This window comes from Triturus cristatus, chromosome 1_2, assembly GCF_964204655.1.
Source record: "Triturus cristatus chromosome 1_2, aTriCri1.1, whole genome shotgun sequence".
In the NCBI taxonomy this organism is placed as follows: domain Eukaryota; kingdom Metazoa; phylum Chordata; class Amphibia; order Caudata; family Salamandridae; genus Triturus; species Triturus cristatus.
Window position 1 is genome coordinate 918,062,964 of NC_140580.1, and position 13,316 is coordinate 918,076,279.

The 13,316-nt window shown below is 53.0% G+C and overlaps 1 protein-coding gene across 1 annotated transcript in view; it reads right to left on the reverse strand.

Annotated features, from left to right (window-relative positions):
• GPR157 (G protein-coupled receptor 157) overlaps positions 1-13,316 on the reverse strand; it is a 124,051-nt gene that overhangs the window by 44,864 nt on the left and 65,871 nt on the right. Inside the window, exons 3-4 of the mRNA XM_085609743.1 lie at positions 2,761-2,974; positions 1,595-1,789 (exon numbers count right to left, since the gene is read on the reverse strand). Of these exons, the coding sequence (XP_085465869.1) occupies positions 1,595-1,789; positions 2,761-2,974 (409 nt within the window). The remainder of the gene's footprint in view (positions 1-1,594; positions 1,790-2,760; positions 2,975-13,316) is intronic.

A 13,316-nucleotide genomic window follows, 5' to 3' on the forward strand; every position in this document is an offset into this window, starting at 1 on the left:
GTTGTGGCTTTTAGCGGTACGTGACAGGACAAGGTGGGGGGGGAGCGGCATATAGGGAGGGGGATACACAGGAGTGTTATTGTGGTGATGGTTGCTCTTTTCTTTTGCTGGCTCCCCCCCTCCCCCCCCCATTCTTGGTTAAAGTGTAAACGGGCACAACGAAACGCTACCCCAGGATTCCGACACATAAGGATCAACGCCTAATTTAATTCTACTCTTCCTTTGCCATCTTCTTTCACCCAAGACCTCATTTTATTTTCTATTATCCTTCTGCACGTGGTATGGTGATGGTATAAAAACCACGTAGGACACCATAGCAGACCGCTGCTTTCTTATTTCTCTCGAGTACACTCCGGGACCCCATCTGCGTTCCACAGAAGCACCACAGCTTTTGGACTTCACTGAACACCAACCCGGACCCAGACACCTAAGAGAGGATCTATTCTACAACCCTGTGCTGGAACAGGCGTATTTCAGAATTATTTTAGTTCATCCTGACAATTGAAGACCTTATCATTTTTTTTTAACTATCCTTTCCAAACCCCAATAAAAACCACAATATTGATCCTATACGGCCTCCTCGCTTCTGTTTCCTACCATCCCTCTGACAATGGCCCCATACAATGTCAGTACCTGTAAAAACGATGTCAATGTAGGCTATGACAAATGTGCGCATAATAATGAGAATGTTGATAAATATGATATCAATGACCACCATGTTATATGTACAGGTAATAACGAACTTGTATCATTGCTGTTGAATTCCCCCAAGATGACATTTCCATCAACCTGGAGTCAGAAAAACGTGGTCAGACAGGTCCTGCGACCCAAATCCAAGCCTACCAATTGTTAAGTCATAGGTAGGATTACACTTTGCCAGAATACAAACGCGCAAACAGGGAAAACCCTGATCAATCCTCCAGATTGGCAGTTACACCACAAACAGGCACGAGGAGAATTTTCCCAATAAAACATGTTTGGCCAAAGGCGCTCATTCCCAAAATACCACAAAGTCAGATGCCGCATGTAGTTAGGAACACTCAGCCAATCAGAACAAAGCATGCACACCACACGCTGCAATCACCTACTCCCCATGCCGGACATCTGGACACATACACACTGTCCCACACTAGCTCTTCACGTGATTGAGAGCCACCCATCTCCCTCTTATCAAATGGTTATATTTATGGTTCGTGACTAGGCCTGGATCTGCATACTTTATAAGAATGTGTAATTGTTTTATTGTACGTCAAGAACTGTATATATTACAAGCCAAAACCTCTGTAGATTGAGACTGTCTTCAGACACGAAACTGATGATGCTCTCCAGGCCGCTGCGTTTAATTAAACCAACTTGTTCCTGTTTTGCCAAACACCTCTTGTCTTTTCATTTTTTCAGGGTAAATTCCTATCCAAGCAACATTTACACACGCAATGTAAAGCAGATGGAAATTAGGATACTATTCCAAAAGTGGACTCCACTATGCAGGTTACTTAAATAAACATTATTATTATTAATAATAACCTCTCAAGGAGGCTGCCTACTATCACCTCCTACACAATTCTTCAAGACTAAGACTCAAGTCAGAACCTACGTGCAAGACGACCAACAACGAGAAGTTCACCGCAGGGGAGTTGCAGAGAGTCAGGATGAAACGCACGGTGCTCCAGATGCGCAGGACGATGAAGATGAGTGGGATGAAGATTAGCTTCTTATCCGCGATGGCAGTTCTAGGAGGGCAGGCAGGTGCTGAGGCCAGAAGAGGGCGGTATTCTGAAAGAGCATCATGCTGAAAGAGAAGAAGGTATGGATTAAAAAGGAGTGAGGGGCAATGAACATTTGTTAACCTACCAGTGAGGCACACAAAGAGCCCAGCAACCAAGAAGGGAGAAGCTAAGAACTATCAATAAAGGGGATGGGGACGTAAATAAACTGCCCAGTAGGGTGCATAGAGAATCCACCAAATTTGAAGGTCCATAGATTATCTTCTAAACAAACAGACAGGAACACAGATTACTTACTATCAAACAGTAAGGACCCCACATCACCTATCAACCCGCCATTGAAGAACTTCGGAGATCTCCAACAAACCAACAGTGAGTGCAGATTTCCCCAACACAAATAATTGAAAAGCAAGGAGCGTTAACTTGCTAACTAATGGATGAGAAGCACAAACCACCAACAAACCAACAAGCAAGGAGTATATTACAACATCAACAAACCGAAAATGGGCAGCAGTATGCCTACCAACAAAAAGAGCAAGGAGAGTCAAGAAACTATCCAATGAATAGCATCAAGCACTAATCTATGAATTAGTGAAGGGACATGGATAACCCATAAAACATATGAAACATAAAAAAGTGCCCACAAAACAAACAATGTGTATGGAACACCAATAAATTAAGAAACAAGGAACAGTGAATAGCCACCAAAGACGAAGTATAACTTGCCAGCCAACAAAGAACATATTTTCTTGTACACCCACCATATCTAGAAACAGGGTTTAAGAATATCACTGCTGTCCAGAAATATTAGGACACACCGTGAACATGCAACATCTTATTTTAGCTCTTGGTTACTAAACTTCTTAATTAAGAGTAAGTGGATAGAAAGGAAGAGGAAGACTCAAACCACATCCAGGGTCTTCCAACCCCAACACTTGAAACCACATTTTTGGTCTAAGAATGCAGGATTACATTGAGGTACACAGCACTGATGTGCAGCAATGCCTTTTAGCCCACCACCCTTAGTGTCACCTACCGCTCGGTTGATGTGCTTCTTAATGAGGATGTAGAGGATGGGAAGGATGATGTAGGCCAAGATCTCCCACACCTTCCCAGCCAGGAGCATCCACAGGATGCGGTCGTGTGCCTCTATGCTGATCCAGCACCAGCCCACTGACACAAATGAGGCATCATAGCCAATCTTGTTGAGGGACACCGCAACCACAGTAATAATAAACGGGAGCCCCCAGCTGTGGAAGATAGAGCACAAAAAGTCAGGCACCAAACACCTTCCTATCATCAGAAGATAATCTTCTTTAAAGAGTCCTATTAACATCAAAGTTCACTTTTCACTAACAGCTTGAAAATGTAAACATAGGCCACTTTTATTGAGGGAGAAGGGGACCATCTCAATATAAAGTCACTTTAATACTTCTAGGGAAAACATCAATACCATTAAAAAGGTTGAACATGCATGGGTCAATCCAACCCACATTGAAAGGGAATGTCCCCTCTGAGGCGATGGGTGGCCAAAAGGTTTGCTCTTTTTTTGTGCTGACCGCTTGATAACATATTATTGGACGGGCCAGGAGGGGGGAAGGGGGGGGAGAAACAGTGATGGGGCGGGCGGGGTGGAGAGAAGAAACAGTGATGGGTGGGTGGGGAGAAGAAACGGTGCCTAAGAAACTGACGGGCGGGGGGAAGAAACGGTGACTATGAAGAAATAATGACGGGGCAGGCGAGAAACGGTGTTGGGGCGGCCGGGGGGGAAGGAATGGTGACGGGGTGGGCAGGGGGGAAGAAACTGTGACATTGAATGAAACTGTGACCGGGTGGGGGAAGAAATGGTGACAGCGCAGGCGGAGGGAAGAAACTGACAGGCGGGCAGGGGGGAAGAAAAGGTGATGGGGCGGGCGGGGGGGAAGAAAAGGTGATGGGGCGGGCGGGTGGGAATAAACGGTGACGGGATGGGCTCGGGGGAATTAACAGTGACGGGGCAGGTGGGAGGGAAGAAATGGTGACGGGGGCGGGGGAATTAACAGTGACGGGGCAGGTGGGAGGGAAGAAATGGTGACGGGTGGGGGGGGAAGAAATGGGGCAGTCGGTGGGGGGGAAGAAACGGGGCTGGTGGGGGAAGAAAAGGTGACGGAAGAAACGGGTGGGGGGAAGAAACGGTGGCGGGTGTGGGGAAGAAACGGTGGCAGGTGGGGGGAAGAAACGGTGGCGGGGAGAAACGGTGGGGGAACAAACGGTGGCGGGTGGGAGAAGAAACGGTGATGGGGCGGAGGGAAGAAACGGTGATGGGGCGGAGGGAAGAAACGGTGATGGGGCGGGGGGAAGAAACGGTGATGGGGCGGGGGGAAGAAACGGTGATGGGGCGGGGGGAAGAAACGGTGATGGGGCGGGGGGAAGAAACGGTGATGGGGCGGGGGGAAGAAACGGTGATGGGGCGGGGGGAAGAAACGGTGATGGGGCGGGGGGAAGAAACAGTCATGGGGCGGGGGAAGAAACAGTCATGGGGCGGGTGAAGAAACAGTGATGGGGCGGGCAGAGGGGAAGAAACGATGACGGGGTGGGCAGGGGGAAGAGACGATGACGGTACGGGGCAAGAAATGGTGGCGGGACAGGGGAAGAAACAGTGACGCGGAGGGCGTGGGAAGAAACGGTGACGGGGAAGGCAGGGGGGGAAGAAACAGTGAACGGGTGGGTTGAGGGGAAGAAACAGTGATGGGCGGGGGAAAGAAACAGTGATGAAGAAACGGTGACAGGGTGGGCGGGGGAAAGAAACGGTGATGGAGCGGGCGAGGGGAGAAACTGACGGGGCGGGCGGGGGAAGAAAAGGTGATGAGGTGGGAAGAAAAGGTGATGGGGTGGGCGTGGGCGAATAAACAGTGACAGGGTGGGCGGGGGAAGAAATGGTGACAGGTGGGGGAAGAAACGGGGCTGGTGGGAGGGGAAGAAAAGGTGACGGGTGGGGGGGAAGAAACAGGGCTGGTGGGGGGGAAGAAAAGGTGACGGGTGGGGGAAGAAATGGTGACGGTGGGGGGGAAAAGAAATGGTGACGGGTGGGTGGGTGGGAAGAAATGGTGACGGGTGGGTGGGTGGGAAGAAATGGTGACGGGTGGGTGGGTGGGAAGAAATGGTGACCGGTGGGTGGGTGGGAGAAACGGTGATGGGAAGGAGGAAGAAACGGTGATGGGGCGGAGGAAGAAACGGTGATGGGGCGGAGGGAAGAAACGGTGATGGGGCGGAGGGAAGAAACGGTGATGGGGCGGGGGGAAGAAACGGTGATGGGGCGGGGGGAAGAAACGGTGATGGGGCGGGGGGAAGAAACGGTGATGGGGCGGGGGGAAGAAACGGTGATGGGGCGGGGGGGAAGAAACGGTGATGGGGCGGGGGGAAGAAACGGTGATGGGGCGGGGGGAAGAAACGGTGATGGGGCGGAGGGAAGAAATGGGGATGGGGCGGAGGGAAGAAATGGGGATGGGGCGGGGGGAAGAAACCATGACAGGGCGGGCAGAGAGGGAAGAAACCATGACAGGGCGGGCAGAGGGGGAAGAAACAGTGACGGGGCAGGTGGAGGGGGAAGAAACGGTGACGGGGCGGGCAAAGAAACGGTGACGGGGCGGGCAAAGAAACGGTGACGGGGCGGGCAAAGAAACGGTGACGGGGCGGGCAAAGAAACGGTGACGGGGTGGGCAAAGAAACGGTGACGGGGTGGGCAAAGAAACGGTGACGGGGCGGGCAAAGAAACGGTGACGGGGCGGGCAAAGAAACGGTGACGGGGCGGGCAAAGAAACGGTGACGGGGCGGGCAAAGAAACGGTGACGGGGCGGGCAAAGAAACGGTGACGGGGCGGGCAAAGAAACGGTGACGGGGCGGGCAAAGAAACGGTGACGGGGCGGGCAAAGAAACGGTGACTGGGCGGGCAAAGAAACGGTGACTGGGCGGGCGGGAGGGTAAGAAACAGTGATGAAAAAACAGTGACGGGCGGGTGGAGGGAGAATAAACAGTGATGATGAAAAAAAACAGCGACAGGGTGGGTGGAGGGAGAACATGCAGTGACGATGAAAAAACTGACAGGGCAGGTGGAGGAAAAGAAACAGTGAGGGGGCGGGTGGGGGGGGGAAGAAGAAACAGTGACAGGGCAGATGGGGGGGAGAAGAAACAGTGATGGGCGGATGGGGGGGGAGAAGAAACAGTGATGGGGTAGGTGGGGCGGGCAAAAAAATGGTGACGAGGCGGGTGGGGGCTAAGATACAGTGAAGATCAAGAAATTCACGGGCGGGTGGAGGGAGAACAATCAGTGATGAAGAAACAGTGACGGGGCGGGTGAAGGGAGAACATACAGTAACCATGAAAAAACAGTGACAGCGTGGGTGGGAGAGAAGACTCAGTGAGGGGGTGGGTGTGGGGAAGGAGAAACAGTGACGGGGCATGTGTGGGGGAGAAGAAACAGTGATGGTCTGGGAGAAGAAACGGTGACGGGGCAGGTGGTGGGAAAGAAACAGGGACGGGCGGGTGGTGGGAGAAGAAACAGTGAAGGGGAGAAGAACAGGTGGGGGAGTAGAAACGCTGACGGGGCAGGTGGGGGGGGGGAGAAGAAACAGTGGCGGGCGGTTGAAGATAACGATTACTCTGGTGAAAACTTATGTTTTAACTTGTTATTTGCACTATTGAATTCCACTGATTTTATGGTTTTAAAGGCTTATTTCATTTGCTGCATTTGTTGTATTTGCCTCGCTGCACTCCGCACTTTGGCAGGAATCCCTCTTCCGGCCTTACAATCACCACTTCCGGCGGTTAGCGGTCTAGTGGCTAGGTGGGGTATACTTAAACAGCATGCTGACGCGGCCGCGCAGCGGGCGCGCCGCTGGCGTGCCGCTGGCGTGCCGAAGGCGCAACTAAGGCAAGCCAGTCTGCGCCAGTCTGCGCTCGGGCCGGGCGCAGGGCCTGTTCCCCTGGTTCTTTGTCATTGGAGAGAAGATACTACTCAGGTGAGGAACTGCACAGATTAGATAAGACGGACAAAGTCTTTCACTGTCACAAATTGTACCCCTGTCTCCTCTATAACAAGAACATTGCTGCAGTTGTAGCTAGGGGGAGCTCAGTGTGTAGGGAGTGTCTCACCCCCCTCCCTAAGTTATTTAACCTATCTATCAAACCTAATTTATCCAATCAGGTTTTGGATGGGGGTACTGGAAGAGACGCCAAACTGAAATGTGCTTTATTGAACGCTAGGTCATTGGTGAAACACTGTTAGACCTGTCAGCCCTTTGGGTGGTCCCTCCTCATCATTATTTATTTTGTCCCACTTTTGCCTCAAACCCTGTTAGTATTTTTCCTTTTTGGGAACCACCAGACTTTTTAGTGTTGATGCAGGGTCAGGGAGCCATTTTCCCTACCCCTGGAACTTCTGTCTGAGGGCCTGAAACACAAAATGGTGGCCACCCATTGTCACCTGAGACATAGCTGGAACCTACTAGTACCTTCCAGAACATTCTAGAACCCTGTGACAGTGTGAGGCAGGTTTAGAATGTTGGGAAGCCAGCTCAGAGTTGGCAGTTGGAGTAGGCAGTTGGCACCTGACTGGAGAGGAGAGAGGACAGAGAAACAGAAGGAGGAAGGAGTAAGGCAGCAGGGGTGGAAACTTGTGCCTGGAGTGGGGTCCAGAAACCCACCCTTGATACTAGTCCCTACTGACCAAGCCCAGCCTAAAGCCCTGTGTGGGATAAAGACCAGAAAATCATTTTAAGGACCTGAACAGCCGGAACAGGCCTTAAAGGAGAAGAACAGCAAGTTCCTGACCTGTTTGGTGGAATCCCCCTGGAGACCCGACGTCGAGAAGCCTGGAGACCTGGAGCCCGAGGTGGAGAAGCGGCGCTGACAGAAGGCAGACGTCGTACCCGGAGCCGCTAGAGGTCGAGTGAGGGTGCCGACGGAGGTCGTGGAGAGACACCGGAGGTCGAGTAGAAGTCACCTGAGGTCGAGGTGAGGCGTCGACGGGGGAGTGAAGTCCTCCCTCCGGAGTCGCCGGAAGCTGAAGTAAAGCGCGCAGGAGGTCGGGAGTGGAGGTCGCACTCCGGAGTCGCCTGAGGTCGAGGCGAAGCGCGCAGGAGGTCGGGAGTGGAGATCGCACTCCGGAGACGCCGGAATCCGAAGTGGAGCCGACGGAGGTCGGGAGTGGAGGTCGCACTCCGGAGTCGCCTGAGGTCGAGGCGAAGCGCGCAGGAGGTCGGGAGTGGAGATCGCACTCCGGAGTCGCCGGAATCCGAAGTGGAGCCGACGGAGGTCGGGAGTGGAGGTCGCACTCCGGAGTCGCCCGGAAGCGGGGGAACCGTGACCCTGTGACGCCGGAACACGACATTGAGCCGAGGCCGCCCAGCGACATCGAATCGGAGCCGCCTCACGGCATCGACACGGCGTCAAGTAGAACAGATCGACGCGACATCGAACCGGAGCCGCCCAGCGACGTCGACCCGGCGCCGAGCGGAGCCGATCTTCGTGAAAAGGGCAGTAAGTGGTAGAAAGGGCATCTGAGGCCCTGTGGAGCCCTAAAAGACCATTCTTGGGGCTAGAGGGGTGTTAGGACCAACCTGAGAGTGCTAGGGGGTGAACTGAGACTGGTGCAGGGACCTGTGTGAGGGACTGTGTAGTTGGAAGAGTCAGAACCTTAGGTTTCCCTCATTCTACCTCAGCTTAGGCCCTAGCCTTGACCACTCTAGGTGGGACATCCCCAGGCCACCCCAGTGACCATAAGCTGTACTTGGGCATGGTAAAATCAATCTACCTCATAAATGTGATCTGATTTGCAATTGTTTGATTGCTTATATTATTTATTGAAGGTGTTTTATTCATTGTCTGACCGTATTTATTCCTGCCTTGTATTTATTGTCTGACAGTATTTATTTGACCTATGTATTTATCGCACCTCTATTTATTCCTTCTGTATTTATGACCTAATCCTATTTATTGCACCTGCAAAGTGTTATTATTTAATTGACCTGCTATTTCTGAAGAAAATCCTTTTGTATTGTATTTGTGTCATAACCCTGCAACTAAGAGAAAAATTAAGATAAACACAAAGAGATTCTTTCATAAATTTTTACGGTGTAGAGTCGTTTTTGGAACGGATGAACGCATGGTTATTGTGAGGGTGTGACGTACGCTTAACACGGTGCCTGACCCCCGACCGCTCGAGCCAAGCTACCCCTTGTGTTGGGAAAAACCGGGTGACTGCTAACCCGGTTGCCCGGGGTTTTCTAACATAATTGGTGTTCAGCGGTGGGATAGAGCTGTGCTTGCGTCCACTCGACAATAACTGTGGGTAGTCCATAGGCCTACACCGGGAGTTCTCAAAGCGGACTTCCTAATTCTGAGTTTTGTTTTTTCCAAATTTACTCTGGTGGTGGGAGGAGGTATTACAAAAGGTACCCCCCTGCATAGCTTCTGTAAACACCTGTCTTCTATTCTGAGTGGGCAAAATGGAGTTTGTGTTGGAAGATGTGGAAACTTACACTGTGGCCCAACTCAGAGAGTTTTGTCAGCGAGAGGGGGTGTATTGTCCCCCAGGTGCCAAGAAGGCTGAACTCCAGACCAGCTTGAGGGCTTGGGGGGAGGCACGACGGGAAAGTAAGGCTGAGCAGGAGGACAGGGATGGAGAGCCTGATAGCGAGGGGGCTGGGTTGTACCAACCTGAGGTGGGGAACCTGTTAGCGGGGCCCAGAACACTTTCCAGGAAGGGCAGCACTGTCTCTAGCGGTGGCTTATCTGAAGCAGAGTTAACGGACCGGAGGGAGAAAAGACAGCTCACATGGGAGTTGGCAAAGCTGGAGAAAGAGAAGGAGGGACAGAGGATGATTCACGAGTTGAGGCTGAGGGAAATAGATCTCCAGATCCTACAAGTCGGGGCACACACTGTTCCTAGTGGTGGCAGCGAAGGTTGAGAAATCACCAGGGAACCCAAACCCTATCTGCCGAAAGACATAGTAGCTAGCTATAGTGCGGGCGACGATATCGCCAAGTGGCTAGCGGCCTATGAGGTCTCTTTAAGGGCCCATGGGGTGCCAGAGAAGTACTGGGGAGGGGGATTGTACAAATACATGCCTCCAGCTGGTAGGGATGCATTATTGGCCCTTGAGCAGGATTAGCAGACCCACTACCCCACCATGAAAGTGGCGCTCGTAAGAAAGTTTGGACTAACACCCGAGAAGTACAGACAGAAGTTCCAGGGTAGCCACAAACTGGGCACACAGAATTGGGTGGATTTCCTGGACTATGCAAAGAAGGCATTAGAGGGTTGGATTCAGGGCAGTGAGGTGAGGGACTACGAGGGGTTGTTTGATTTAATGTTGAAGGAACACCTGCTCGAAAAATGTTTCCCTGAACTGCGTCAACACCTGGTGGATAGCAAGCTGACCAATCCCCGGAAGCTTGCTGAGGAGGCGGACATTTGGGCTAGTACCCGGGTGTCCACAAGGGGGACTGGAGGGGATACTCAAAAGGCCGGACAGGGCGCCCCCCAGAAGAAAGAGGGAGGGGAAAAGAAAAAGGAGTTCTCTAAAGGCCCCCAAAATAATTTCCAAGGAAAGGGAACAGGATTCACCCCTAGGGCTAACCCACCCAGAAACCCTAATCCTGGCCAGAGTCAGCAGCCAAGGGTTGTCCATTGCTTCAAGTGCGGTGGCGTCGGACACTATAAGGGAGATGCGAAGTGCCCGAAAAGACCACCCCCTCCCATTGGAGGAAAGGCCCCCGGAGTAGCTAGTGTACTGCTCGGGGAGGAGATGCCCTTAACTAAGGGAAGGGAGTGGGCGGGTGTCACTTTAGTGTCCCTGGGAGAACGGGAGATGGTTCCTAAGATCCAGGTGCCCGCAAATACCATGAAGTATGGGCAGTGGGTCACCATCAACGGCCAAAGAGGCGAGACTCTGAGAGACACAGGAGCCAGTATGACTATGGTACGTAGCCAACTGGTGTCTCCAGAGCAGGTAATTCCCGATGTACTCCACCCAGCCGCGATGGCTGACGGCAGAACCGGCCACTATCCGGTGGCCGAGGTTCCCTTTGAATGGGAGGGGGTTGCAGGTTCACTTCGAGTTGCCGTAAGCCCTGCCGTGCCGGTCGATTGTCTACTGGGGAATGATATGGAGCACAATGCTTGGAAGGAGGTGGAATACCGGACTCATGCTGAGATGCTGGGTACACCTGACTGGGCCTGAGTTAGCACAGGGTCCGCGACTACCCGGAGAGGGAGTTTGTTTCGACTGGAGCCTGGAACAAAGGCACAGCCGGCTGCCGACCAAGGGAAGAACCGAGGACAGGAGGAGCCTGCCTCAGCATCCGCGCCCCGTGTGACGGATAGGCCAGCGGAGGTGGTGGACCAGGAGTCCGCGGTGGGGGATGTTACCAAACTGGAGGACCTACCCATCCCGGCCGAGTGGCACGTGGAGGGAGGGCCGACCAGGGAGGAATTCTGCAAGGGCCAGAGGGAGTGCCCTACCCTTGAGGGACTGAGGCGACAGGCCGAAGCCCAGGCAGCAGGGAACGTTGAGGGGAACTACAACCTTTACTGGGAGGATGGCCTCCTCTACAGTGAACCCAAGGCACCCCTACATGGATCGTCACGAGCCTTAGTAGTCCCTCAACGTTACCGAGCCTTCCTACTGGAATTGGCTCACGAGATCCCCTTGGCAGGACACCTGGGGCAAGACAAGACCTTCGCCCATCTTGTCCCACACTTTTATTGGCCTCAAATGAAAGTGTCGTCCGACACCTACTGCCGGACATGTGTGTCTTGCCAAGCCAGTGGGAAAACAGGGGTGAAGCTGAAAGCTCCCCTGGAACCACTTCCTGTCGTTAGCACCCCCTTTGAAAGGGTGGGCATCGACATTGTGGGTCCATTAGATCCGCCTACTACAGCTGGTCACAGGTTTATCCTGGTTCTGGTGGATCATGCCACAAGTTACCCAGAGGCTATACCTCTAAGGACCATTACAGCACCTGTTGTGGCTAGGGCCCTGATGGGAATCTTTACCCGAGTGGGTTTTCCCAAGGAAGTTGTGTCCGACAGGGGGACCAACTTCATGTCAGCATACATGCGGGCCATGTGGAAGGAGTGTGGAGTGACCTACCGGTTCACAACTCCTTACCACCCCCAGACCAATGGTCTGGTGGAGAGGTTTAACAAAACCTTGAAAGGCATGATTAGAAGTCTGCCTGAAAGCCTGCGGAGGAAATGGGACGTCCTCCTACCCTGTCTATTGTTTTCCTACAGGGAAGTGCCACAGAAGGGAGTGGGCTTCAGCCCCTTCGAGCTTTTGTATGGGCACCCTGTGCGTGGACCTCTCAGCCTGGTGAGAGACGGATGGGAAAGAACTCCCAGAAAGCTTCCCCAGGACGTGGTGAGCTACATGCTGGCCTTCCGGAGCCAAATGGCTAAGTTGTGGAAGCAAGCTTCTGACAACTTGGAGGCCAGCCAAGCAGTAATGAAGTCGTGGTATGACCACAACGCTCACCCGGTGGAATTGGAGCCTGGCCAGAAGGTGTGGGTGATCGAACCAGGAGAGCTTAGCGCCCTCCAGGATCGCTGGTCAGGACCCTTTGAGGTATTGGAGAAGAAGGGTAAGGCTACCTACTTGGTGGATCTTAAGACCCCTCGTCAGCCCCTACGGGTGCTGCATGCCAACCGCCTCAAACCCCACCACGAGAGGCCCGAAGTCATTTTGATGATGGTGAATGACGGAGCAGAGGACGTGGAAAGCGAGCCTCTCCCCGATTTGTTTGCGTCTCAAGAGAAGGATGGGTCGGTGGAGGGAGTGATTCTCTCCCCATCTCTAACTCCTGAACAGCAGGAGGACTGCCGCCAGGTCCTGGGACAGTACTCTTCGTTGTTCTCCCTTGTTCCGGGTAGGACTCACCTGTGCGTCCATGATGTGGACACAGGAGACAGCCCACCTGTGAAGTCCAAGATCTACCGGATGTCAGACAAGGTGAAGGCCAGCATTCACAGTGAAGTCACTAAGCTGCTGGAGCTATGAGTGATCGAACCTTCCAGCAGCCCCTGGTCCAGTCCGGTGGTGCTAGTACCAAAAGCCGCACCACCGGGTGCCCAACCGGAACTGAGGTTCTGTGTGGACTACCGGGGACTGAACTCAGTAACCAAGACTGATGCTCATCCGATCCCAAGGGCGGATGAATTGATTGACCGGCTGGGAGCTGCCCAATATCTAAGTACCTTTGACCTTACTTCTGGGTACTGGCAGATCTCTCGGACTGACGGAGCTAGGGAAAGGTCAGCCTTCTCCACGCCCAAAGGCCACTACCAGTTCTGTGTGATGCCCTTTGGGCTCAAGAACGCACCTGCCACGTTTCAGCGTCTGGTGAACCAGATCCTCACTGGAATGGAGAGTTTCTCTGCTGCTTATCTGGATGACATAGCCGTCTTCAGTAACAGCTGGGAGGATCACTTGCGTCACCTGCAAGCTGTTCTCCAGGCCCTGAGACAAGCTGGTTTAACGATCAAGGCCAGCAAGTGCCAGATCGGGCAGGGGTCGGTAGTGTACCTTGGACACTTGGTGGGTAGGGGAGCGG